This window comes from Suricata suricatta, chromosome 10 (genome assembly GCF_006229205.1).
Source record: "Suricata suricatta isolate VVHF042 chromosome 10, meerkat_22Aug2017_6uvM2_HiC, whole genome shotgun sequence".
Classification (NCBI taxonomy): Eukaryota; Metazoa; Chordata; class Mammalia; order Carnivora; family Herpestidae; genus Suricata; species Suricata suricatta.
Window position 1 is genome coordinate 50,269,278 of NC_043709.1, and position 27,128 is coordinate 50,296,405.

At 41.4% G+C, this 27,128-nt stretch overlaps 1 protein-coding gene and 1 long non-coding RNA gene across 12 annotated transcripts in view; one reads left to right on the forward strand and one right to left on the reverse strand.

Moving 5' to 3' along the window:
- Window positions 1–8,901, forward strand: part of C10H12orf56 (chromosome 10 C12orf56 homolog) — a 69,888-nt gene extending 60,987 nt beyond the window's left edge. Inside the window, exons 10-13 of one of the 8 annotated variants that reach the window (XM_029953341.1) lie at window positions 579–653; window positions 989–1,063; window positions 5,342–5,520; window positions 8,056–8,901. In XM_029953341.1, the coding sequence (XP_029809201.1) occupies window positions 579–653; window positions 989–1,063; window positions 5,342–5,520; window positions 8,056–8,185 (459 nt within the window). In that variant the 3' untranslated portion in view covers window positions 8,186–8,901. Of the gene's footprint in view, window positions 1–578; window positions 654–890; window positions 1,064–2,813; window positions 2,855–5,341; window positions 5,521–5,969; window positions 6,237–8,055 lie in introns of those variants that run through there. The other 7 variants (XM_029953337.1, XM_029953336.1, XM_029953340.1 and 4 more) reach the window with 7 other exon arrangements.
- LOC115303548 overlaps window positions 1–27,128 on the reverse strand; it is a 126,067-nt gene that overhangs the window by 65,308 nt on the left and 33,631 nt on the right. For all 4 annotated transcript variants that reach the window (XR_003914119.1, XR_003914118.1, XR_003914116.1 and 1 more), the window contains one exon: window positions 14,596–14,656. This is a non-coding gene — a long non-coding RNA (uncharacterized LOC115303548). The remainder of the gene's footprint in view (window positions 1–14,595; window positions 14,657–27,128) is intronic.

A 27,128-nucleotide genomic window follows, 5' to 3' on the forward strand; every position in this document is an offset into this window, starting at 1 on the left:
AGCCGTCAGCACAGAGCCTGACACGGGGCTCGAACCCACGAAAGTAAGATCTGACCTGAGCCGAAGTCGGAGGCTTAACTGACTGAGCCACGCAGGCGCCCCTGTGCAGTCTTTTTAAAAAATATTTTTTATTTTAGAGAGAGAGTGAGAGAGAAAGCGAGTGAACATGAGTAGGGGAGAGGGGCGGAGAGGACTAGAGGGGCAGGGGGGAGGGGAGAGAGGGAGAGAGAGAGAGAGAGAGAGAGAGAGAGAGAGAATCTTAAGCAGGCTCCATGCTCAGTGCAGAACCCAATGCAGGACCTGATCCCATGACCCTGGGCTCATGATCTGAGCCAAAATCAAGAGTTGGCTCAATCAAGACTGAGTTACCCAGGAGCCCCAAGTAGTCTTTTTATGAGTGTCTTTTTTTTTTTTTTTTTTGAGAATGACTGAACAAAATAGATTAGGAACACTGACCACACTAATTATATTTTCAGTTAATCAAAAATTCTTTTGTAAGTACCTAAAGGTTACCAGGAGAAATTGCCATTTTCTGGCTCTGCCAATGATATTACATTGATTATTATTTAAAATTCTAGTTGCAGAATCTTATCAAGGAATATACAGATGCAGCTACGGCACTTTTATATGAGATATTTCTTGTCTTTCAGCAGGTACAATATATACTTTTGTTATATATATTATATTGTATGAATGTTATATATATCATATAACTATTATATATCTGTGATTATATATCAAATGATTAACAATACACCTTCAATATGCTTGTATTAGAGATGGCCTCCAAAATTGTCTGACTTAAATGATACTTCTTTTGCTATTAAGTATTCATCAGCTTATTTTCCTAAATACTGATTTTAATTTTTTTCTAAATACCAATTTTAAAGATTTCATCAATCAAGATAAAATGTATTTGAGAACAAATATCCTTTCATGTACAACTTGAACTGCATGAATATCATGTTAATTTCTGTGAGTATTTTAGGGAAATCTTGGATTGGGACCAGCAGAGTTTGCTATTAGCTGGATGATGTCCTTCTTACAAAGTCGCCCTCCCTTTGTAAGTACCGAGAAGCAAAATTGAACAGCTAATAAAACCAGTGCTCCAGTACTTAATTAATAAGACACAAAACAGAAGCAGAATGCAAATGTGATGTTTTTTTTATTTAAGATAAATCATTTTTTAATATTTGAGGCCTGAGTGCTTACAGTACTGAAGTGATATCTTTTTTTATTAAGTTTTAAAAATATTTATTTATTTTGAGAGAGTGTATGTACGCATGCAGGCATGAGCTGGGGAGGGGAAGAGAGAGAGGGAGCAGAGAATCCCAGGCAGGCTCTGTGCTCTGAGCACAGAGCTCAACAAGGGGCTCAATCCCACCACCATGAAATCATGACCTGAGCCAAAATCAAGAGTCGGATGCCTGACCAAATGAGCCACCTTCTTGCCCCTGAAATGATATCTTAAATATGATCTTCATTACATGAATAACCCTAAAATATATTCTGTAGAAAACAGAATATACTAAAATATTGGCGTTATATGTAAGTGAAAAAAATTTATCTTAAAAAATTTTTTTAAGTCTTTATTTATTTTTGACAGAGAGAGAGAGAGAGAGACAGAGTGCAAGCAGGGGAGGGATAGAGAGAGAGGGAGGCATAGAATCTGAAGTGGGCTTCAAGCTCTGAGCTGTCAGCACAGAGCCCAATGTAGGCCTTGAACTCACAAGCGATGCGATCATGACCTGAGCCAAAGTCAGATGCCCAACTGACTGAGCCACCAAGGTGCCCCAAAATGAACATTTATCTTAAACAGCAAGTATAGTTGGTGAGTGTGAACTCTGTCCTGTCAGTCACCATCCTAGTCCATAGTACCACTGACTCTTCCCTTGATATTACAATCAGATCTACTTGGTCTGTCCTACCTTTCCACCAGACTAGTGGAAGGGATCTATTTAAAGAAATCTGATTATGTCATGTCTAGATTTAAATCTCTATAATAAAGAGACAGCATGGGGCACCTGGGCGGCTCAGTCAGTTAAGCCTCCGAATCTTAATTTCAGCTCAGGTCATGATTTCATGGATGTGAAATCAAGCCCTGTGTCAGGCTGTCAGTGCAGAGCCTGCGTGGGATTCTCCCTCTCCCTCTCTCTCAGCCTCTCCTCTGCTTGCACACACACTCTCTCTCTCAAAACAAATTAAAAAAAAAAAAAAAAGAGGCTCCTGGGTGGCTTCGTCAGTCAAGTGTCTCACTTTGGCTTGGATCATGATCTTGAGGTTCAGGGGTTTGAGCCCATGTTGGGCTCTGTGTTGCAGATTCAGTGTCTCCCTCCTTCTCTGTCCCTTCCCTGCTCATGCTCTGACGTGCTCACTCTCTCTAAAAGTAAACATTAAAAAAAAGAGAGAGAGAGAGATGGTCTACAAGGGTCATCTAGTCCCTCATGCTCCTAGTAATGTGGGCCTCTTACTCACTGCTCACCTTCAACACTTCCAACTCTATCACAGGACCTTCACCATTCCTTCTGTCGCTCTGAAATACTTTTCCCTCCTTTTTCCAATGAGTTAACTCCTACTAATCCTTCAGGCGTCAGTGCTCCTTCCTGGAACAGGGTTCAGGGGCAGGGGTGATTTTCTCACCTCTGACTAGGTCAGATTCCCCATTACTAGTACACACAGTCATATCTTGGTGTCTTCTTCCTTCCCTTCATGGGGCTTGTTACTGTTGCAGTCGGCATTTGTTTGTTACTCTCTGGTTCTTTCCTGTGGTAGCCACTAGTGCCCACATATATTCTGGCTCTCTCTTCTTCCAGGCACGTGGTAGGATTGTACTTCCCTCCTCACTTGAAATTAGGTAGGTCTCTATTCTTGCTTTGGCCAGTGGAATGTGAGCATAAGCAGCCTGTGTCACTTCTTGCCAGAGGTTTCAGATCAAGTGCAGGCTTCTCTGTGTTCTCTTTTCCTTCTGGCATGGTGAGTGGCACCATCCCATATGGTCCCGAGTAACTACAATGAACAGAAATCCTTACCAACCCATAGGGGACATGCAGTGTGAGTGAGTAATAAACCTTTATATGTTAAGCAAAGCATCAATATTTTGTGAAATGCGTTATCACAGCATAACCTAGTGTATCAAGACCAACATGATGTCATCCTCCTCAGACTCCAAGTGCCATGAGGGTGGGAGCTAAGTCTGTGGTGTTGGGCATGTAATAGATATTCAATAAAATACCTGCTGCATTAATTCTAACAGAGGTTTTATCTCTTAATCTCCTTCCATCTCCCCAAACATAATTTTCTTTTGTTCATTGATATATTCATACATTCAAGCAACATGAGTTTATTTGGAGATCTCTTCATGAAGCAGTAACCTTGCTAATGGAGGATTTGACACGAGATAATATGTTCTCTTTCCATATACAAACATGCCTCTGTTGACCATCAGTGGTTCCCTACTTTTCTGAATTTCTCCTGGGGAATCTAGACTGTCTTGCCGGATCCCACAAAAATCTGGTTAGGGCCACTTGTCGGTAGTACAGCCAGCTGCCTTATACAGAGACTGAGCCCGTGAACTTGGCTCCTCTAAGAGCAGCACACAGACACTAACTAGTCTCTGGCCCACTGTGAGGAGTGTCATAAAGTTTTAGTCATCGACAGCAGCAGAGGCTCTTATGTGCAAGATGTAAGACCCTTACTTTTTCTGTGCAGTGGCTGCAGACCCTATTGTCTGAACGGACTTGTGAAGTCTGAAGGTACTAAGGACTCCAAGCCATAGGGAAGTTTCTTTATCAACATCTAGGGCTGGTTCACCAAAGGAATGGAGTTGAGTACGAAACCAGTCTGTAACCATAAAGCATGCCAGGATGAAAGGGGGCAAAAGGACCGCTAGCCTTGTTGCAAGCTTCAATATTAACTCAGTTCTAAAGAGTATGGGTAGAATCAGGCCATTTGAGAGAAATGTGCAAGCAAGAAAACTTGCTTCGCTTACCTGGTTAGAGCAAGACGCAAAGAAGCTGAAAGATCGATCCCCAAACGGTCATTGCTTTGTTCTACTGCTCCAGACTCTCTAATCTGTGTTTGCTTGACACAGTATCTAGTCAATATGTGTAAACAGATCTGGAATGGGGGAAACCCACTTCAAAAAAAAATTTTTTTTAAATATTTACTTTTAAGAGAGAATGAACATGAAGCAGGGACACAGAGATAGAGACACAGAATCCAAAGCAGGCTCCCGGCTCTGAGCTGTCAGCACAGAGCCCAGTGTGGGGCTTGAACCCATTAACCGTGAGGTCATGACCTGAGTAGACTGAGCCACCCAGGTGCCCCATGGGAAAACCCACTTCAAACCACCTATTCTAGTTAGGAAGTAGCAGCATCAATAGAAAAGGCAATACATTTATTGATACTAATTTAATAGGCATGCAAAGGGACCTGCTTGTTAGAGGTTAAAAGGATACTAGTGTTCCTTTCTGTTCATATAGTAGCTTAACTGACTGAGCCACCCAGGCGCCCCTTTTGTGTGTGTGTGTGTGTTTAAGTAATCTCTACACCCAACATGGGGCTTGAACTCATGATCCCAAGATCAAGAGTCACATGCGTCACAAACAGAGCCAGCCAGACCTCCTTGGTTCTGTTGTAAATGACTTGCGTGCGTGCGTGCGTGTGTGTGTGTGTGTGTGTGAGAGAGAGAGAGAGAAGTAGGAGTTCAAGAAGTTCACATTATTTCTGCTATTTCCATTTTCATTTACCTCTCAGAAATGATAGCATAGTCTCAGTGAAAACCCTAGCTAACCGTGACATCAAAATCACTTGTTTGCGTCAAGCCTGGTTTTCCTGGCTTTCGCACTTAGTGTTCGGCAAGGTGTTGTCTGTGGAACAAAGCCGTCGGAATCATTTATGGTAAATACCTTGAGGCGGGGCTCAGGATTCCACATGTCTAGTGAGCTGCCTAGGTGATTTTTATGCATACTAAATTTTGAGAGCCACCACTTTGAAGGCACTCTCTTTGAAAGTCACAGAAAGTTTATTTCTGTGGGCCATTTGTTCTTCATAGTAGAAGAGAAGAGAGACTATCATCCCTCCTCCTCTTGGAGGAGGCCACAGACCTTTCCAAGCTCCTCTTCTATCCCCATCAATTTCCTTGATGGTCAGCATTTATTCTGATCCTAATTGAGGGGGGTGATCGGCAAACCCACCTGGTGTATGGTCTAGTGTTTTCTGAGTACCATTTCAGTATTGGTGTAAGGGCAGTGAGGAGGTCAGCCTCAATGTCTAGGTGACATAGGTGCCTGATGGGTGGCATGCAGCCTACACTGTAACTGGTTTTTTTTTTCTTGTTCAGATCACCTTCGTGGCCAGTATTGTGGAACAAGTGGTAAAGGGGCTTGCAGCTTCATTTCAGCTGCTAAGTCCCAGCCAAGCCATTCTGCTGTATCAGCAGTTTTACATCCTCAGGAGCTGCCTGCAGTACAGCCCGACTTTAGCGGAGTATATAAGGAATGACTACAGAGAAGAATTCAGGTAAGTAAAGTCTGACTCTAATCTGCAGTCAGATCCACTCATTTCTGCCACGTAGCCCGATACTCAGAAGATGGAAGTGACGGTGGGCAATTCTATTTTTGTTTTTAGTAGTATTTCACTTTGATCCATGGTAAAGTAGGATTTGGGGGAGCTCTTAAGCCCTTGCCATTGGAAGTGCATTCCCAGGCTAGCAGAGACAAACAGAACCTCAAACTCTCTTTGAAGAGCTGTTTCTCACTCACTGTCTTTGCTGCAGCCAACGCCTCACAAAAGTAGTCATGATTTTAACACGCTGTGAGTAATTAAGAGAAACAAGCCCTACTGAAGGGGATGATAAATTAGGGATTGTGAATTTAAGGGACGCACTGGGAAAAAAGCAATTGATAAAGGAGATGCAGTTAATGAGTGTGGTTATTACTGTCTGTTCCCTTTACCTCTCTCTCCCGCAGTACCAACACAGTAAGGGAGCGCAGTAACAGGCCTGGTCTCATCAGCCAGCAGCTCCGTCTGCACCTCGGGGGCTCCTCCTTCTATTTACAGGCTGGCAGCCACTCAGCCCTGCATTAGCACCTATCAAGGAAAAAACCCAGCTTGGGTCTGACTGAAGATGAAAAGGGTACAGCAGGCACAGCTTTGCTACCAGTTTGGTTGCAGACATGAAAGGATGTGGAGGCATATATTATGTCAGATTGGCTTATTAAAAAATTTCAGCCCAACTGTGGACCCTGTTTTTCCTCCATGTGGTTTACAAAGGTCCCACTCTGCCTCCTATAAAACGCTTTTCCTTGGCCTGCTCTGACTGGGTCCACAAAACCTAATTTTTCCCGTTTTTTAAAAAATTTTTTTAACGTTTATTTATTTTTGAGAGACAGAGACAGAACGCAAGTGGGGGAGGGGCAGAGAGAAAGGGAGACAGAATCCGAAGCAGGCTCCATGCTCTGAGCTGTCAGCGCAGGGCCTGGTGCTTGGCTCAAACTTACAAACGATGAGTTTGTGACTTGAGCAAAGTTGGAAGCTTAATCGACTGAGCCACTCAGGTGCCCCCTCAGTTTTTTTTTTAATGTTTTATTTATTTTTTGATACAGAGAGAGACAGAGCATGAGAGGGGGAGGGGCAGAGAGAGAGAGAAGGAGACACAGAACCGGAAGCAGGCTCCAGGCTCTGAGCCAGCTGTCAGCACAGAGCCTGATATGGGGCTTGAACCCACGAACATGAGATCTGACCTGAGTCGAAGTCGGAGGCTTAACCGACTGAGCCACCCAGGCACCCCAGTCAGTTTTTTTTTTTAAGGAATAGCATGAAATTCACCATTTTTCATATAGCATGAAATTGACCATTCTGAAGTGTGCAATTCAGTGGCTTTCAATACATTTCACAATGCTCTGCAACATTACCACTATCTAATTGCAGAATATTTTCATCACCTCCAAAGAAATATGGTATCTTTTAAGCAGTCACAACCTATGCACAACCCCTCCTCCCCAGCCCCTGGCCACCACTCATCTACTTTCTCTCTTTGTGGATTTGTCTTTTCTGGACTTCCCACATCAACAGAATCATACAACATTTGGCCTTTTGTGTCTGGCTTCTCTCACTTAGCACGATGGCTTCAGGGAACCCCCTTGTTGTAGCACGTATCACACACCCCAATTTTTAAATGGTTAGTCAGGCACATTTAAAAACTGGAACAACTGCCAAAACTGTCACATTCCTGCATGACAAGAGTTGGCAGGAGCTCAGGAGCCCCTGACCTCTTCCGTGCTCATTAGTGTGCCGCTGCCTCCTCCCTACTCTTCCCCACGCTCCTTCTAATCGGCTTCCCGTGGGCATTTAGGTTTGTGATCCTTGATGTAACATAGTGACTTTCAAGCAGCATGCGTTAGAATTGCCAGAGTAACTTAAGAAATGCTGACACTCAGGTGCAGAACTTTCGTTCATTTTGTCTGCAGTGGATCCTGGGTATTGACATTAAAAACAGAAAACTCCCCCAGGTGATTCTGATTCTAATGTGCTCCCAGGATTGAGAACCTGTCTTTTAAGTCATCAGGGGAGGGCTAAAGGTTTGCTCACTTCTGTTGCTTCCCTTGGCCTTTCCCAAACAAGTCATACTCTCAGAGGCTATGGGGATGAATCCTGCTCTTCCCTCCTGACTGGGGCCTCCGGGTCACCACAACTTGACCCTTTCATTTCAAGTTCCTGTGTGTTGCCCGAGGAAACCAGAAGCAAGACGCCCCCCCACACACTGTGGTGAGGACAGTCCTGGCTTCCCCAGTAATGCCTTCAGAATGGACACATTATTAATGAAATTCACTTCCTTCACCGAAGTAAAGTGTCTCTGTCAGAGGAAAGGCACCCAAAGCAGTGATGTTCTAGGTCACAATCAGGGGACATCACACCGCTGAGAATACTGGCTGAGGCTTCTGGCTTAGATCCCCCGTCTCCAACAGTCCTGGGCCCAGGAGTGTGTACGCCGTCTGTGAGCAACGTGAGACGTCTTGTTTTTAAACTTATTTTGTTTCTCTTTATGATCTGCAGGTACTTTATTCACATGCCAGCCTTGGAAAAGAGGCTCCCGTTGTGGTATCCTATTACCCAACCTGCCACTCAACTTTTTCATGAAGTTCTGAAACTGGTGGAACAGAAACAATGTGTGAAACGTTATTAAGAATCTAAAATGTTAATCAGGAGTCAACCTGACATTTATGAGAAAACTTTTTTGACTTATTTACTATCTGGCAATCCTTGTGTCTTATAAACAGATTTTATTTAAATGCTCCATCAATAGCTGTAAGAGAAGTCTTTAAATAGTTGTTTATCTGCCCCCAAAACGCAACTGTAAACACAATGACATACATAAAGTGGTGCTAAAAATGAGTTTGTCCAAAAAGAGTTTCTAAAAATAAAAAACTGTAAAGAAAACAGAAGCCCATGGAGAGCCAATGTAGAAAGTGCAACCGAGGAGTTTTTTTGGTGTAATAATGGTGAGTGGTGTGAAGCCACTGAAATACCCCGCGATGAACACTGGGGAGTGGAAATGACAACGTGACCGTGAGAGAAATGCTGGGCCATCGGCGGACACCCCGCTGCTCCACCTGTAAAAGTTCTAGTGAAGGAGTACTCACCGGAGAACACAGCGGAACACAGGCCCGGCTCTAAGCAAGGTCAGTTCCTCATTTACCGCGGGGGAGGACGCTTGGGCTTTCTTCAGCACAAACGCATTCTGGTGCTCCGTGTCAGGCACCCGTGGGCTAGTGTGAACAGTCTATTCATCTAGAGTCTCTGTGAAAGAGAAATGGTCTATACGCAGTAGGGCTCTCTCCCCATTTAGAAAAGTGTCTTCACTATATCTTGTGGCAATAAATGAATCCAACAAAAACTTAACTTTGGTGTCACTCTGAGCTATTGAATTCCGGCTTCTAAGAACTTAGGAAGTGGGTCCTCTTTTTGACTTATCAAGCCATGAAGGAGGATCTGGGAAAAACCCAAAGAGAGAGCTTGCAAGCCAGATTTGTCTGTGCTGTGCATTGGAGAGAGAATTTAACTCACTCAAGACATCTTATTACTGGTTGTGGCTAAGCCATTAACCAGCTCTTGGACCTGGAACAAGTCAGGTCTCCTTTTCGGGCCTCCTCCGCTATGTGGAAGGGCACACGAGATGTTCTCCAAGCTCTTGTGCAGCTCTAACATTCTCTGCCTGTGGCAACACACTTAACACTCTGGGATGGGGTAGTGCATTTCTCTGCCATCCTGGCTCAATGGATGGTTTCACATGGATTCAAATAATCCTGCTTTCTTTGGACCAAACATTTCTCTGTCACCAACATCACCCCACAAAGCATCCAAGGCTCTCCACTATCAGCCATCAAAGACTACAAATCTTCTAGTTTCCAATGTGGAGGTAGAGATGGGGGGAACAGAATGGTGTTTCTGAATGTCCTGAGCAGTTAGATGAGGGATTTCTCCCAAGAGATGGTCAATCGTAAGAATATGAAAAGATTCTTGGGACAAATGCAAGCAATACTTCAAACTAGACTAATGATGGGCAGTGGGCTGAACCCTGGTGAATGGTGGAACCCACCAAATGACAAGAGGATCAAAGCAGCTCTGCCTCAGCTTCTACACAGTGCCCTAGCTCTGGGCAGACAGCAGTGCTGGCTCTGGAGAGAGCTTGGGATTCTCTCCAGCATGACTTCGACAGGTGCTTGATGGGCTCCCATCTCCCACTGTTCTCTTCTCTCTGAAAGTATACTTCATCTAATCTCTGGGAGCAAAACTCTGTCAGAATGCATCTGAATCTCTCCATGTAGGACTACGTCAGTGGCATTTTTGAAAGGTAATGGTTGTATAATTTGCATCTTGATTTTCTTATGACATTTGTCTATGTGTTTGCACAGTGTGGGGGGGAACCCCCAAACTAATACATACTTTAAAGGCTTATATTTCCATAATTCTTTCCTACAGTGTTTTTTGCATTGTTGCTAAAGCCAAGAAAATCACTAAAGAATCCATCTCTGTCAGTAATCAGACACATTTGGGGTACCTGGATAACTCAGTTGGTTAAGTGGCTGACTTCAGCTCAGGTCATGATCTCATGGTTCGTGGGTTTGAGCCCTGCATCAGGCTCTGTGCTGACAGCTAGCTCAGAGCCTGGAGCCTGCTTCGGATTTTGTCTCCCTCTCTCTCTGCCCCTCCCGCTCATGCACTGTCTCTGTCTCTCAAAAATAAACATTAAAAAAAATTTAAAGTAATCAAACACATTTGGCTGATTAAATACTAACTTCAACTACACAATAATTACTTGTAGGAAGTTTAATTGTTAGAAAATTTTGAATATGGAAATCACACATATAACTTTTTACAAATACAAAGGATCACCAAAAAAGCAAGCACAATCTTCAGGCTGGGCTCAAGATTCTAGACTCCTTGACCACTTTTATAACATAGGCATTGCCATTTATCACCTGCACTAAGAGTAAACTTACAGTAATCAGCTCTACCATTTCTCTCTCTCATGCATACACACACACACACACGTGTGTGTGTGTGTGTGTGTGTGTGTGTGTATCAAATAGAGAAGAGCATGGGTTTTGAGGCCAAAATGGTTGAATTTAAATCTCAGCTCTGCATTAGTTTTTGACATTGGGAAGTTACTTAACATCTCTAAGCTTCTGTCAAAACAAAGATAATACAACGTATTCCATTGAGTTGTTAGGAGATTTTAATGCAAAGATGTTGTAATGCACATATCATGGTATGTGGCATGTAGTAAGGATTTTGTACATAGTATTTATTATTATTATTATTACCATTACTATTACTAAAATAACATTGAAGCTGGCTGAGAACTTATAGATTAATAAGTACTGGCCCTTAAAAAAATAAGTAATGGCTTTATTCTTTTGCACCAATGCTCAGGGAGTAGTTACTATACTAGCTACTATACTCAGAGAGCCCTTGATCAACATAGCATTGAAGAACAGGTTCATTTGGTTATTGTTTTTAGTATGTATGTATGTATATATGTATGTATCTGCTTTGAGAGAGGAAAAAAAGAAAGAGCAAGTGCAAGTGGAGGAGGGACAGAGAGAGAGGAAGAGAGAGAATCCCAAGCAGGTTCCGTGCTGCTAGTATAGAGCCCAATGCAGGATTCCACTCATTCTCACTCATTGTGAGATCATGACCTGAGCCAAGATCAAGAGTCAGGCGCTTAACTGACTGAGCCACCCAGGGACCCCAGATTCATTTGTTTATTAAATAAAAAATCAACTTTCCATTAGTAGGAGTGTGATTTAATTGCCAAGTGACTATTTCTGTTGCTTACCACCAGGAACAGCTGGCTCCAACTGACACTATCAGTGCAAGGGCTATGTGGGAAATGCTCTTCCCAAGGGTAGACAGAGAGCTTTTTAATTATGTAAACCTTTTTCAGCCTTTGACTTAAACAGTTAAGTACTAATGGATCAAACTGATATTCTGTATTTCTAGAGTTCCTAACTGTTTTACAGGGGGTGTTTATTTTACTGAAATCTAGATAATCTAGAAACTATGTAAAGAGGGAAAAGCCTGAAGTCCCTATAACTGATAACATATTTTACATGTTTCCATATTGAATCTCACTCACAGGTAGTAATACTTTTAATAGCATATAGGAATGCTTGAGAGTACAGTAATAAATGTGCTTTGAGGCATTTGATAGAAGTGGTCTAAGTTTGTTGACTGGTGATAAGCTCCAACCTGTGACATTATATATTCTTCCTCTGAGGTTAGACTCACTTGTTTTATATTTAACATATTTGTAGCATAGAGAAGTTCAGTGATAATTATGGAAGGGAATATGGAAATTTCTTGAAGAAATTAATTTGATGGGAATTTTTGAGAAACTTTTAATAGTATTAACTATCTGATTCTTTTTGTTCAATGTATCTGTTTATAAAATGTGCTGCTGGCTTGTAAGGTCCACTTGGACTTGGGTCTCTCCAGAAGAGAGACAGACAGCAATTCTCCATCCAATCAGACCAAGCACTCTTGTATCTACATATGTGTGTATGCCGTCTGAGGCTTCTCTTGTTTGGAAGGCAGCATGACTCCTTGGCTAGAGATCTTGGTAGTATAACTTTGTGGCTTACAGTTCAGACGCTAGGTCAGAAAGACCCTGTTTTCATTCCTTCCTGCCTGCTTCCTTGTCACCATCCCTTTGGCAGGTTAGTTGACCTCTTCCAGAACTCCCATTTTATCAATTATAACATAACAAAAAGCCTACCTTAAGGGTTTTTGTGAACATTTATTCATTTATATATAAACAAATAATTCTGTGGCTGCTAAATACTGGGACAAACCATATGGCATTGCCATTTCAAGTTCAAAATTGTTGATATCCATAATTTCATATGGTTCAAACAAAAAGCCTTCAATAAATTATAGCTATTATCCTAATAGAAACACTAACTTGCTTGGTGAATTATACTTTAAATACTTACCATTTATTCTAATTTCCCAGATAGTAGGACACTTTGTTGTAACCTGGCTAAGTTTTGCAGTTAGGATAAACCTCAAACTATCTAGTTCAATTGCAAATTATAGAACAAGCATAACATAGTTAATCATGTTCAAATAAAATTTTGTATTTTCTTCTTGTGTCACCCCAAATAAAAAATCTGTTCTGCTACAATTCTTCTCCTCCTTCATTCATCCCACTGCTCACAAGAGAAACTTGAGAAACCTCTGTCTTTTCCTTTCTTTCCATTCACCCAATGCAGCCTATCAGCAGTGCTTATTGGAAATGCTTTCAAAATATATTTGGAATCTACTGACTTCCCAGAATTATAGCTTTCACCCTGTCCAACCCTCCAGCATCTACTGCAACAGCCTATTTATTTAGTCTCCCTGTTTTTACCCTTGACCCCTACAATCCTTTCTCTAAGAGTGATTTTTTGAACAAGAGAATTAATACATTTATGATTTAAAACCTTCCTATTACCCAGGACGAAATCCAAAGTCCTTAATGACTTTCAGGGCCCTTCACGACCTGGCCTCTGAATAATTCTGTGGCCTAACCCAACTGCTGTCCTTGCTTACTAGTCTCCAAACACACTGGCCTTTGTGGCATTCCTTTAAACCCCCAAGTCCTTTTAAGCCCTGGGAACTTGCACTAGGAAATCCTTTTCCCCCAGATGTTCAAGTGTTACTTCAAAGAGGGCTTCTCTGCCCATTCCAAAGGAGGCTCCTACCCACCTACATCACATCGGAATGTACTTCTTTCCCTCGGTATCTTTGCAAGGTAAGAATTTAAGAATGTAAGCTCTGTGAGGGTCTGGCCTTCATCTGTCCTGTTCAATGCGATAGCCCAGCAACTGGAATGCTGCCCAGCACGGTGTCTCTTCTGCACCGAGTGAAGGAATGGACTCGGGAATGGGCGGAGGAGGCCACAGAGAAGGGAGCAGCCCAGCCCCAGTGCTCCCCTCCCAGCAACTCCAGAGGGACCCCAAGTGAGGCCTGTACACGAACCACCTGGCCAACCCACAGCGTTGTGAGATACAGTAAGAGACTGAATTTTTCCCAGTTTTATAGAAGTATAACTGAGAAAACTGTAAGATATTTACAAACATACCATGTGATGATTTCACGTGCCTATACGCTGTAAAGGGATTCCCCTCACCCATCCATCATCTCACACAGTCACCTTTTTTTTTTAATTTTTAATATTTACTTTTTTTTGAGAGCGAATGAGCAAGCATGTGCACCAGGAGAAGCAGAGAAAGGGAGACACAGAATTGGAAGCAGGCTTCAGGCTGTCAGCACAAAACCCGACACAGGGCTCAAACCCACTAACAAAGAGATCATGACCTGAGCCGATGTCAGATGCTTAACCAACTGAGCCACCCAGGCGCCCCCATATTCACCTTTTTAAATAAGAATATTTAAGTTCTACTTTCCTAGCAAGTTTCAATTATATAATACAGTATTATCAACAACAGTCACAATGTTACACATTAGATTCTCAAATTTTCTTCATCTTACAACTAAAAGTTTGTACCGTTGGGGCATCTGGGTGGCTCAGAGCCTGGAGCCTGTTTCAGATTCTGTGTCTCCCTCTCTCTCTGCTCCTCCTCTGCTCTCTCTCTCTCTCTCTCTCTCAGAAATAAACAAAAATTAAAAAAATTTAAAGATAAACAAATACAGTAAAAGTCTGTACCCTTGAAAATTTGGAGAGGTAGCAACCTCTCCATATCTCTCTTGCTCCCTAGACCCTGACAGCACTTTCTACTCTGTTTCGATGAGCTCAACTTTGTTTTGTTTTGTTTTGTTTTTAAATCAAGGGTTGTTTTAAGCTGCTGAGTTTTGGATTTTTTTTTCAATTTATTTTTTCACATCCCAAGTATTTTATTTTTGTTTTTGTACTTAACAGAAACATTATTTTCAAATAGGATATATGATGCAGATAAAAACCTAAATACAAATATTTAGGATGTATTAAGTTCCCTACCCATTCTCACTAATCTTTATTTGTTATTAATCATTAATTAATCTAATCCTTGCTCTTTTACTAAAATTCAACAGGAAAATCACCAAGCTCACCTTCACAGGGAAGAACTCGTATATTTTTCCAATGTTTTCTGCTTTCTTTTCCTCTCCTTTCCTACAAGAATGATAGAGAGAAAAAAATTCATATCACAGTGTGTTGCTGCTGGTATGTATAAAAATCTGTGACGGGCATCGGCAGGTGCCCTGCTGGCCAGCTTCTAAGTCTCTCCTACTCCCATCTGGAGTGGTTTACTAAACAGCAAAATAAATAAAACAATCAAGAACATTTCCATTTATTTTAAATAAAATTATACATTAAGTCAATGTTAGGGTAATTCCAAATTAAGTAATGCACCATGGTCAGGTATTCTAACTAGCTGAAGTGTTTCACTTCTATGTTCTTGCTATTTTTTCCTACTTTGTTAAAATCATATAAATTTTCTCTTTTGTCACTATTGTAAATGGATTCAATAATCTTTCTTTTCTTTCTAGTACTTCTAGTCCCTTTTCTTATTTAAAAAATTTTTTAATGTTTATTTATTTTTGAGAGACAGAAAGAGAGTGTGAGCAGGGGAGGCATAGAAAGAGAGAGAAGACAAAGAATCAGAAGCAGGCTCCAGGCTCTGAGCTGTCAGCACAGAGCCCGACACTGGGCTCAAACCCACAAACTGTGAGACCATGACCTGAGCTGAAGTCGGATGCTTAATCTACTGAGCCACCCAGGTGCCCCTCGTCCCCTTGAAAATGGGATTTGTTATCTGTCTAGACAGAGCAGGGTCCACATCGTCCCTGTCCCTTACCTCGGAAATCACACAATACAAATAAGAGCTGCCTGCTGAAGTGCTCCTGGTATGAAACACACCAGGTACTGTGACATTGAATCTTCCCTCAACCCTTCCTCTCCCAGATGGGACTGGTGAGGGAAAGTTCTCAAGCATGGAGGAGACAAGGTGTTTGAAGGTTTACTGGTTAGATATCAGAGACTCTCGGCTTCTGGGTTTGGGGAAACCCTGGGTCAAAACATCTTCTTTTCTATTTTTTTCTAGTCCCCTTTTCCTTCCTTGTTGCCTTCTACTTAGAAGATGACTCTGACCCCGAAGAACTAAGAGGAGCTCTGGGTAAGGCAAAAGAAAGGAAGCAAGATTATTTACCCCAAGATTTGGAAAGAAGAGGGCTTCTAAGTTTCCTTTTAGGTGGCCCATTCCTCTCAAGACCCCAGGAAGGATGGGGGTTTCAGAACACAAGTTTTGTCTATAAGTAAAGACGGTGGAATTGACCCGAAGCAATGCCTCACTTCCCTCCTCTTTCTACTCCTGAAAGTGATGGGGACAGAGCAGTAGTGGTATTGACAGGGACTGTGGAGATGCAGATCTGTTTGGCCAGCAAAGAGGGCACTGAAAGAGGGCATAGGAGGTTGAAGATCAAGTGACAGAGAACCACTGTGGGGTTTTGTGGGCTATCCTGCAGTAGCTGACATTGCTTATAACCCTGTTTCTACAAGGAAATTATTTTGTCTGCTGCACAGCTGACCTACAAATGAATCTGAAAACGACACATTTATAAAGGGAGGGTTTTGCTTCTGTTAGCAACTATAACCACCAGAGGGCATAGTTGGGTTAGAAAGACAAAGATTGAATACCAAGGCTGCTCTAAACCGAAGGATGGATTCAAACTTTTAAAATTCCTGTAGACCTTCAAAATTAAATTATTTTTGTTGTCATGCTTCTTTAATATGTACTAACATAAATCTAAGGATAAGAAAGCTCCTTATGCTCTTATTAAATCAACACAAATTTATTCATTATTTTAATATTTATTTTTGAGAAAGAGAAACAGAGCACAAGCAGGGAAGGGGCAGAGAGAGTGGGAGACACAGAACCCAAAGCAGGCTCCAGGCTCCCAGCTGTCAGCACACAGCCCGACATGGGGCTCAAACTCACAAACCGAGAGATCAAGACCCAAGCTGAAGTTGAATGTTTTAACCAACTGAGCCACCCAGTTGCCCCAAAGCAACACAAATTTATAATTGAAAAGTTTATAAAATTAAATACAAATTAATATTGTTAATGTAATGCACGGCATTTTGCTGAAACTCCATCTCCTCTTGAATAGGGTACAATATACAACATAGGCTCTTGAGTTCAGTATCCTGCCATCACATTTCACTCTTCTCTTGCCACTGCATGTCTTTATTTACAAGCCATGCTGTCCCTTAACTTGGTGTGGCTTGAACATTTCCCTACCTGGAAGTGAAATCTGCTTCTGTTCTCTTTATGACCAGGGACAATTAAAATTTTCCCACTTAAATATTGTAGTATAGAGGTGGAATTTAAGGAAAGGCATTAAGCAGGCTGTGTTGTAGCTTATGGGCAAGTAATAAATTGTATCATTTATCTTGAATGTATCATAGATAAGCTGCTATATGATTGCCACTTCAGACAGCTGTGAAATTAGGTGATTAACTAGTTGTTACTTAACTTTCTAATTTCTGTATAAGTCTAATTACATGAAATAGAAGTTGGGGTTTTGATTTTTTACTTTGCTTTTCTGTTTGGAGTGTCATTGTAACTACTGTATTGTAAATGATGGAAAATAATTGCATATGTTAATAAAAAAATAAATTGTGTTATATTAAAAAAATTTTTTTCCCACTTAAGGACAAACAATGGAGAGTGTAAACAATGCAAAAATGGGCATCTCATTGAAACGAAAATTAAAACTTCAAATTCTCTAAGAAGTCCCATAGACTTTCAGTTGCAAACTAGTCCCCTCCCCTAGGGAAAAAAAACAAAAAAGCCAAAACCAAAATAACTAGTCTCCAGTTTGAAAGGATCTGTTATAGAGGATAAGGGGCTCAGAATGTTTCAACTATGGCGACTAAACATCATGATTTCCCTGGGTGGTTTATGCTGTTCTTCCTAGTACCCCCGGTTCATTGATAGAAGCGCCCTCATTTGGATGATAACGTGTAGGTTATATACCCGGGTTATAAGCTAGTCCTGTCATGGAGTTTCAAGATCAGCAAAGACCTCTGCCTTGGCAATAGAAATAGGAAACAAAAGACATTAAAGCCATATACAGAACTTTCATAGGCTCTCCCAGAGGCCAATATGAATGAAGCTTTTAGGTATAAATCAAACTGTAGACATGCTCTGAGCTCCTTTTGTGACTCGGTCTCAGGGGTCCCCCCTACTCCCTACTCTCCCAAAACACCACCTTAAAATTTAAGCAAGCTACAAGAAAGGAAATAAAGTGAAGGATTTCATCACACTTAGGATCCTCTGATATCTGAGAGCATATAAGGTCATTTTAGGGTAGGAGGAGTGAAACTTCTGAAAGAGTCACATTTACTTAGAAAAGCTGGAAGATAGGACAGGAGTTTTGTAACTGTATGACATAATTTGGCTAACGTCGTGCATTGGGTTTGCTATACAAAATGATTCCTCACTGCCAAGTCTCAGGACCAAGTTCAGTTGCCAAAGTGACTTCAGATAGTTCAGTGTTAACAATAATGAAAAGTGGGTGGCTCAGCTGGACTTCAGCTCTGGTCTTGATCTCAGGGCCCTGAGTTCAAACCCCATGTTGGGCTCTGCACTGGGCGTGAAGCCTACAAAGGAAGGAAGAGGGGGAGGAAGTAAGGGAGGGAGGAAGAAAGGAAGAAAGAAATGCCACAAAATAGTGAATTTTAAGGAGACCAAGAAACATTTCTCTGAAACATAAGGTTTGCTCTGTGTGTGTGTGTGTGTGTGTGTGTGTGTGTGTGTGTGTAGTGGACCAGATCCAAGAACCAAAAGCGGTCCACAAACTGAAATTTGCTGAGACTGTTTTGTTGAAGTGACGCTGATGAGAGCATCCTGGCAAGCTGGTGTCCTCGTGCCTTCAGAACATGACTATCACCAGCATTATTTCATACTCAATCAAGCCCCAACTGGGGCAACTTGTCGTAATGGACAGGATGGAAAGAGAGGGGGAGAGAGGGGAAAAAAGCGCCATCTGTCTCTGGCCTATGTGCCAGGAGCATTCAATGTGGGGAAAATGTCTTAAGTGGTCTGTCAGAAGGTTTAGGAGGCTGTGTATGATTTTCAAGGATCTTGTCCCAGAGAGAAATAAATTCAATTCAATAAGCACCTTTTCTGGGTTAGCTGGGTACTTAGGGCATACAAAAATAAAACTGGGTCCCTGTTCTAACAAGCTAAGTTTTCTAAGCTAAATTAAATACAGTCTTCAAAATATTTGCCACATCATCTGTATTTTTATTTACTCAATAGTTTTCTATGATCTCTACCTACCTTAGCCATGTCCTAAAGGATATTTGGGAAATCATGGAGTTGGTGATCTAGATATATATTTTTAAATACTTGTGTGTACATATATTTCTAATGTACATTTTTATTTTATTATTTTTTATAAGTTTTTTCATTTTTACTTTTTAAGTGAGAATGAATGCAAGCAGGGGAGGGGCGTGGGGAGAGGAAGGGAAAGAATCCTAAGCAGGTTCCATGCCCAATGCAGAGCCCCACATGGGGTTCGATCCCATGACCATAAGATCATGACCTGAGCTGATATCAAGAGTCAGACACTCAACTGACTGCACCACCCAGATGCCCATCTAATGTACATTTTTAAATAAACACAAATTTTGGGAATATCTGGGTGGCTCAGTTGGTTAAGCACCCGATTTCAGCTCAGGTCATGATCTCACAGCTTGTGGGTTCAAGCCCTGCATCAGGCTCTGTACTGACAGCTCAGAGCCTGGAGCCTGCTTCAGATTCTGTGTGTATGTGTCTCTCTCTGCCCCTCCCCCACTCTCATTCTGTCTCTTTCTCTTTCAAAAATAAACAAACATTTAAAAAAAACCCACAATTAAAATATTTTTAAATGTCTTTTCCTTAGACTACCTAAAATAATCTTTGTACCCCTCCATGGGAATGACAATAGTAAGGAATACTCAAAATATTTTATAAGGGCAGAACAGGTCAGATGATAGAGGTACAAAGAAAGTGTTACAGGAAATCACAGGAAGAAGAGTTTAAATTTAATTGTGTGCACCAAGGAGGTCAACTTAGAAGAGCTGGTATTTGATTAAAAACATCTAAGGCTATAATACTTTTTTTTAACACTACAGAACATGGAAAATGATAAGACTTGACAAAGCTTGGTGGTTGGTGAGTGCACAGACATTCCTATATCATTCTCTTTACTCCTCTGTATGCTTGAAACATTTCACAGTAACAATAATAAAGTATGTTTGGGATTTTGAGAAGACAAAAAAGCATTCCACATAGAAGAGAAATAAAAATGAGCAGAGAATCCTGAAATTCAGGCTGCGTGGTCTGGTTCAGATCATGCCAGACTCTGGTTAAACGATCCTAAGAGTCTGTAGATGTGGGAAAACCATTAGAGGTTTGTAATTAACAATATATGATCAGAGTGGCAGATTAGGAATAAGAATTCTAGGAGAAATTTGTAGGATGGGTAGAGCTCAGATTTGGAAGGATATTATAATAATGATTCAGGTAAAAATATGGTTGTCTACCTAAGTTCCATAATATCCTGATTTGTTTCCTTATTTTGCTAGCTTGCATTCTATTTTTATTAAGGAAAAAACAAATCCTGAGCTCCTGGCTGGCTCAGTTGGTAGGGCATGTGGCTCCTGATCTCCACGTTGGGCCTGGAGCCTAGGAAAGGAAGAAAGAAAGGAAGGAAGGAAGGAAGGAAGGAAGGAAGGAAGGAAGGAAGGAAGGAAGAAAGGAAGGGAGGGAGGAATCTATTCCCAACAGGCAGTCATACTTCCTCCTTCCTACCCCTGATCCTTTGTAGTCGAATCCAACTATATTGTAGACCATGTTTGGTAAACTTTTCCTGTGAATGGTCAGGTAGTAAATATTTTAGGCTTTGCAGGCCATATGGTCTCTGTTGTAGCTACTTGATCGTAGTGAGAATGCAGCCATAGACAATACATAATGAATGGCTTTGGCTACATTCCAATGAAACTTTATTTATAGAGACTGAAGTTTAAATTTCAGAAAAATTTCACGTATCATAAGGTATTTTTCTCAACATTTAAAAAATGTACAAACCATTCTTAGTTTTAGACTATATAAAAATTGGCTGCAGATTAGAGTAATGCAAAACAAAACCACAATGAGATACCACTTCTCACTCCCTAGGTAGCTATTACAAAAAAGATAGATAATAGCAATTCTTGGCAGAATTGGAACCCTCATACATTACTGCTAAGAATGTAAAATATCACAGCCGCCTTGGAAAACAGTCTGGCAGTCCTTCAGACAGTTAAAGATAGAGTCACCATATGATCCGGCAATACCACTCCTAGGCCTATATACACCGAAGAGAAATGAAAATATATATCCACACAAAATATTGTATACAAATGTTCATGGCAGCATTATTCATAACCAAAATGTGGAAACACCCATATAATAAATTCTTTGGCAATAAAAAGAAATGAAGTATTGATGTGCTACAACATGGATGAATTCTGAAAACAAGCTAAGTGGAAGAAACCAGGCCTTAAAGACCACATATTGTAGGATTTCATTTAAAGGGAATGTCAGACTAGGCACATACATAAAGACCAAAAGTAGATTAGTGATTATGATTAAATACAGATAGGAGAGATAGGGGAAATGACTGCTCATGGGCATAGGATTTTTGGGGGTGTGTGATGAAAATGTTATAAAATTAATTGTGGTGACATATGCACAGCTCAGGAAATATATTAAAAATCAGTGAACTGTACACTTTTTAAAAAATTAATTAATTAAAAAATGTTTTAACATTTATTTATTTTTGAGACAGAGAGAGACAGAGCATGAGCAGGGGAGGGGCAGAGAGAGAGGGAGACACAGAATCTGAAGCAGGCTCCAGGCTCTGAGCTATCAGCACAGAGTCCGATGTGGGGCTGAAACTTGTGGACCACGAGATCATGATCTAGGCCAAAGTTGGACGCTTACCTGACGGGACCACCCAGGAGCCCCCGAACTGTACACATTAAGAGGGGGAATTGTATGGTATGTGAATTACATCTCAATAAAGCTGTTAAAGAATAAATAGTAACAGGCTACAGGCTACCTGGTCCTGCATGTGGAATTCTGCCAACTTCCACTATAGATACCAGATAAACTGGTTCCTTTCAGAAGCTTACTAGTGGATTCAGCTATTTAAATCTGGAAAATTCAATTTAGAAGAGCTGGAAGATGACCAGTCAGATAGGCATTTGTTGTTGGGGTTTGCTGGGGAGGGGATCTACACGTCTTACACATGTGTGATACAAGCAATGATGACCTCCCACGGACTTGGTGGTTTGGAATCAAGTCCAGGGACTCAGCCCACATGCTCAGAGATACCCAGATTTTTGTTATTTCCAGTACTGGGGTCTTGCACAGACATAGGCTGTGAAGACCTTCACTTGGTCGTAGCCAAGCTTCTCAGGGAAGAAATCATTTTGTCCAGTTCTCTTCTCTTAAACCAGATGGCTAGTCAGCTGAAATTCCTCAACTTCCCAAGGTTGAAAAACAAAACTTCATCGCATTGCCTCTTTGGAGAGGTAATGTGAGGAGGTGATGAAAACATTCAATCTAAATTTGTCTTCTTACTTAAAAACTTTTGTTTTTTAAAGGGGCACCTAGGGGTACCGGGGTGGCTCAGTCAGTTAAGCTTCTGACTCTTGGTTTCAGCTCAGGTCATGTATTCGCGGTTTGTGAGTTCGAGCCCTGCATCAGGCTCTTCACCAACAGTAGGGAGCCTGCTTGGGATTCTGTCTCCCTTTCTCTCTGCCCCTCTCCCATTTGCTCTGTTTTTCTCTCAAAATAAACAAATAAATAAACATTAAAAAAAAAAAGGGAGGAGGCACCTAGGTGGGACAATTGGTGAAGAATGCAACTCTTGATCTTGGGGTTGTAAGTTTGAGCCCCATGTTAGGTGTAGAGATTACTTAAAAAATAAAATCTTAAAAATAATAAAATAAAGTAAAATAAAAACTAGTGAGGTTTAACTGGAAGAGCATTTATTTTAGGAATAATGCTTTTTTTAAATGTTTATTTTTGAGAAAGAGAGAGAAAATGCAAGTGGGGGAGGAGCAGAGAGAGGGAGACACAGAATCTGAAGTAGTCTCCAGACCCTGAGCTGTCAGAACACAGCTCGATTGGGAAGGGGGGTGCTTGAACTCATAAGCTGTGAGATCATGACCTGAGCTAAAGCTGGACACTTAACTGACTGAGCCATCCAGGTGCCACTAGGAATAATACTTTAAAGAGACTTGGAAAGTTGTATTCTAGGACCGCGACCCATGCACTGGTCAGAATTAAGACTGTCCCAAATTTTGTAAAGGACAATCTTATCTACCTCTTTATAGCTTTTGTCTTAAATCCTTAGAATTTCCCAAATGAGATATTACCTTCTTCAGGAAAGTTAAACATTTTAGGAAATAAAGTACAGAGTAGGGTTTCTGCTTTCAAAAGGCAAGTTTCTCAAATGACTTCCAGGCTCAATTCTGGGATAATCTGTGCACCATTTCCTTTCTCTTTATGTCTTGCAGGTGCTAATAGTTGATTTTAAAAAAGAGAGAATCTTTGTTTTTATCATTATGTGTCAAGAAGAGGTCATCTGTACAAAGAAATGTTTACTATTATGTAAAAAGCACAGCCCCAAGAGTCTTTCCAAAGACCTTTGCCTCATATGCAAATGGATGAATGGATGGAACTGCCACTTTTAGCAATGCAGGCAAGAATGGAGGAATAAGTCATCAGAGGAGTTAAGAATTTAACAATACATACATAGGTCAGGAAAAAATACTCAAAAGATCTTCTTTGAGGAGGACAAGATAGGAATTTTATTTACTTATTAATTTTTACTAAAAAAATCTTTTGGGGTGCCTGGGTGGCTCAGTCAGTTAAATGTCTGACTTCGGCTCAGGTCATGATCTCACAGTTTGTGGGTTCGAGGCCAGTGTTGGGCTTGGAGCCTGCTTTGGATTCTGTGTCTCCCTCCCTCTCTCTCTGCCCCTCCCCCGATCACTCTCTGTCTCTTTCTCTCAAAAATGAAAAAATAAAAGACATAAAAAATTAAGGAAAAATCTTTTAATATTTATTTTTGAGAGAGAGAGAGACAGAGCACGAGCAAGGGAGGAACAGCAAGAGAGGGAAACACAGAATCTGAAGCAGGCTTCAGGCTCTGAGCTATCAGCACAGAGCCTGATGTGGGGCTTGAACTCATGAACTGTGAGATGACCTGAACCGAAGTTGGACGCCTAATTGACTGAGCCACCCAGGAGGCCCAAGATATGAATTTTAGTAATGCTAATGATGTCACTAAAATAACCAAACAAGTCCATGATCATTTAAAACACAAGGTGGGAAAAAAAAACACAAAGCAGAGGCGCCTGGGTGGCTCAGTCTGTTAAGTATGTCGACTCTTGATTTCAGCTCAGGTCATGATCTCGTGGTTCATGGGTTTGAGCCCCGTAATGGGCTCAGTGCACACAGTGTGGAACCTGCTTCGGATTCTCTCTCTCCCTCTCTTTCTGCCCCTCTCTAGTTTGCACTTGTGAGGGCTGTCTCTCTCTCTTTCAAAATAAATATTTTTTAAAAAGTAGGTAGGAGTCAGACTGTGATGAGCTTTTCATTCACTCACTGATTCAACAAACATTCACTGAGTGCTTGTACTAAACACAGAGGTAAAAAAAATCGATAGAGGAGACCTGAATGCTCTAACCACATCAATTGTGTATTCATTGACTTTCACAACTAGAGGTCTACACATTCCTTTGATAAAATGAAGTCCCATTACTTGTGTGCTCCCCAAATTTCATACAGAATTAGACTAGTTTATCAACAGTGGGGGTCTGAATCTATGCAAAGAGAAATGCCTTTCTCTCTGTCTCACAGGGTGCAAAAGTAATTTTAAGGAAGAAAGAAACACATTTGCAACCAATTATACTTTCAAGTTACACTTCAGTTTCAAGGAACTAGGGCAAACATGCTTTAGCTGGTTTGGAAGGATTTAACCTGTTCCTCTCCAGAATAGTGACTGATGCGGCTTGTTCTGCAAGAGGCTGGCCCTGCTCAGTTAGTTCCAGGGAGGGTGACAGCATTATGATAATCATGTCTCAGTGGCTGACCCACCAAACTGGTTGCCTCTGGGCTTTATCAACAGGAAGCTACTGCAAAGACAGGGGCGCCTGGTGGCTCAGTCTGTTAAGCATCTGACTCTTGATATCGGCTCAGGTCATAATCTCACATTTGATGATTCTGAGCCCTGCATCATCTCTGTGCTGACAGTGCTTGGGGTTCTCTCTCTTCCTCTCTCTCTGCCCTTTGCCTGTTTACACATTCTCTGTCTCAAAATAAATAAATAAAAATAAAAACATTTAAAAAAGGCTGCTTAAAAGAATTTCAAATTCTTGCAGCTGATTTCAGTCTTGATCATGATTAGAATATCTATCCATACGCTAAAGGTGGCACACTTTGAAGATCTGTTGAAAATGCAGGAACGCAGGTTTTATTTTTTTAATAAATTTTTCTTATGTCTTTATTTTATTTTGAGACAGAGAAAGACAGAGAGTGAGCAGGGGAGGGGCAGAGAGGGAGAGAAACACAGAATCCAAAGCAGGCTCCAGGCTCTGAGACGTCAGCACAAAGCCCAACGCGGGGCTCAAATCCTCAGACTGTGAGATCTCACCTGAGCCGAAGTGGCCGTTCAACCGACTGAGCCACCCAGGCGTGCCTATTTTTTTATTTTTAATTTTGTTAACATTTATTTATTTTTGCGAGACAGAGAGAGACAGAGCATGAGTGAGAGAGGAGCAGAGAGATAGAGGGAGACACAGAATCTGAAGCAGACTCCAGGGTCTGTCAGCACAGAGCCCGACACGGGGCTCCGACCCACGAACCATAAGATCATGACCTGAGCCAAAGTCAGACACTCAACCAACTGAGCCTCCTAGGTGCCCCAGGAGCTCAGATTTTAAAGTAGCAAACATGGGCATGCTGGCTATTAAAATAAGGAGGTGTGTCTACGTTTAAACACTTCTAAAAGGAAATGTGAAACAACAAAATGTTAAAAAAAAAAACAGATATGGAAGTAACAAATGTAGAGCAATTATATAGATGACAAAATGAAATGTGAAAGTGTATTAGGGAAAAGGCTCTAGTAAAAGATTATCATTAATTCAAGGAACTATAATAAAGAGACTTCCTAGGTGAGTGTGAATTGGGTAAAAGGTGGGGTTAGGGGCTTAAAAAGCTTTCCCAGTTTGAAGCCAGAATTGGTGGAACTCCCTGTCCTCAGGGCTTTAACCCAGGCCTAATATTAAACACTACAGGAACTGCTGCCGAAGTTGTGTTTGTACCCAAGAAACAAGGGCTGCATGCAAGTCCTTACACAAAGCTTCCAGGCCTTGAATAGCCTCACTTTTCTACCTACACTTTTCTACTTACCACTCCTGCATTAGTCTTCCAATAATACAGTATCTCAGAGTACGTAATCACGGTCCCTTCACTCCCTCAACCTGAAATCCACGTTGGGCCAGCCCAATCAAGAAAATGGCCTAGTTCTGATCCCCCAGACAAAAGAAGGAGCCATTTTTAAAATCAAATTTCTGCCAGCTGACATTCCCTATAGACTGCAAAGGAAGACATAGCAGAAACACCATTTATTTAATTTAGTCAATCAGTATATATGTTTGAGTGCCTACCTAATATATTCCTAGCATTGTGCTTGATGCTATTAGGGAGAGAAGTGTCAGAGGCTAATAGTCAGGAATACAGGATGAGCACAACTAAATAAAGACGACCCAGGACAGTACACAGTTATCTGTTATCTCCCCCTTGTATGTACTGTGCTAACAAGGCGCCCTTGTCAAACTGCCTGGCTACCATGGTGACAGTTACCAGGAAATGCACAGATCCACATATGAAGTGCTTAGAGAATTCTGCTTGTGGCTGTTGTTTTTAAATATGTAGTTTCTCCAGTCAAATGAATGGTTCTTAATGTTGGTCTCCAATTTTCTCTATGGATTCTCTATATTTGCGTCCTGGAAGAAAAGTGAACCAAGAGTTTGTGGACCCTACTGTGCTGACCCTGCAGAGTTTGAGAGTTTTCCTGCTGTTTTGGATCAGGTTTTAACCCTTCTTGTGTTGTTTCAAATGACCTCAAGCACCCCAGGCTTCTAAATTCATCCAATCTGTAAATATAGTTAATATACAGGTATATTCTCCGAGATTAAGAAAGAATTTTCAATGTGTCTTATTCTAACTTCCTGCTTTTGTCTGTCTTGTGGTTTCAGTCTTCCCTGTGCCCTGCTTTATCCTATCTGTGACCAGGCCCCTCTTCATTTATTCCACAAGCACTGACATATATGTGGTTATTTATTATTATTATTTTTGAGAGAGAGAGAGAGAGAGGACAAGTGAGCGAGGGGCAGAGACAGAAAATCCCACAAGGGACTGAAGGGACTGGGGGGGGTAGAGGAGGGAGAGAGAAAGAGAGGAGAGAGAGAAGCAGGGCTCACCTGAAGTGGGGCTCAAATTCAGGAACTGGGAGATCATGACCTGAGCTGAAGTCAG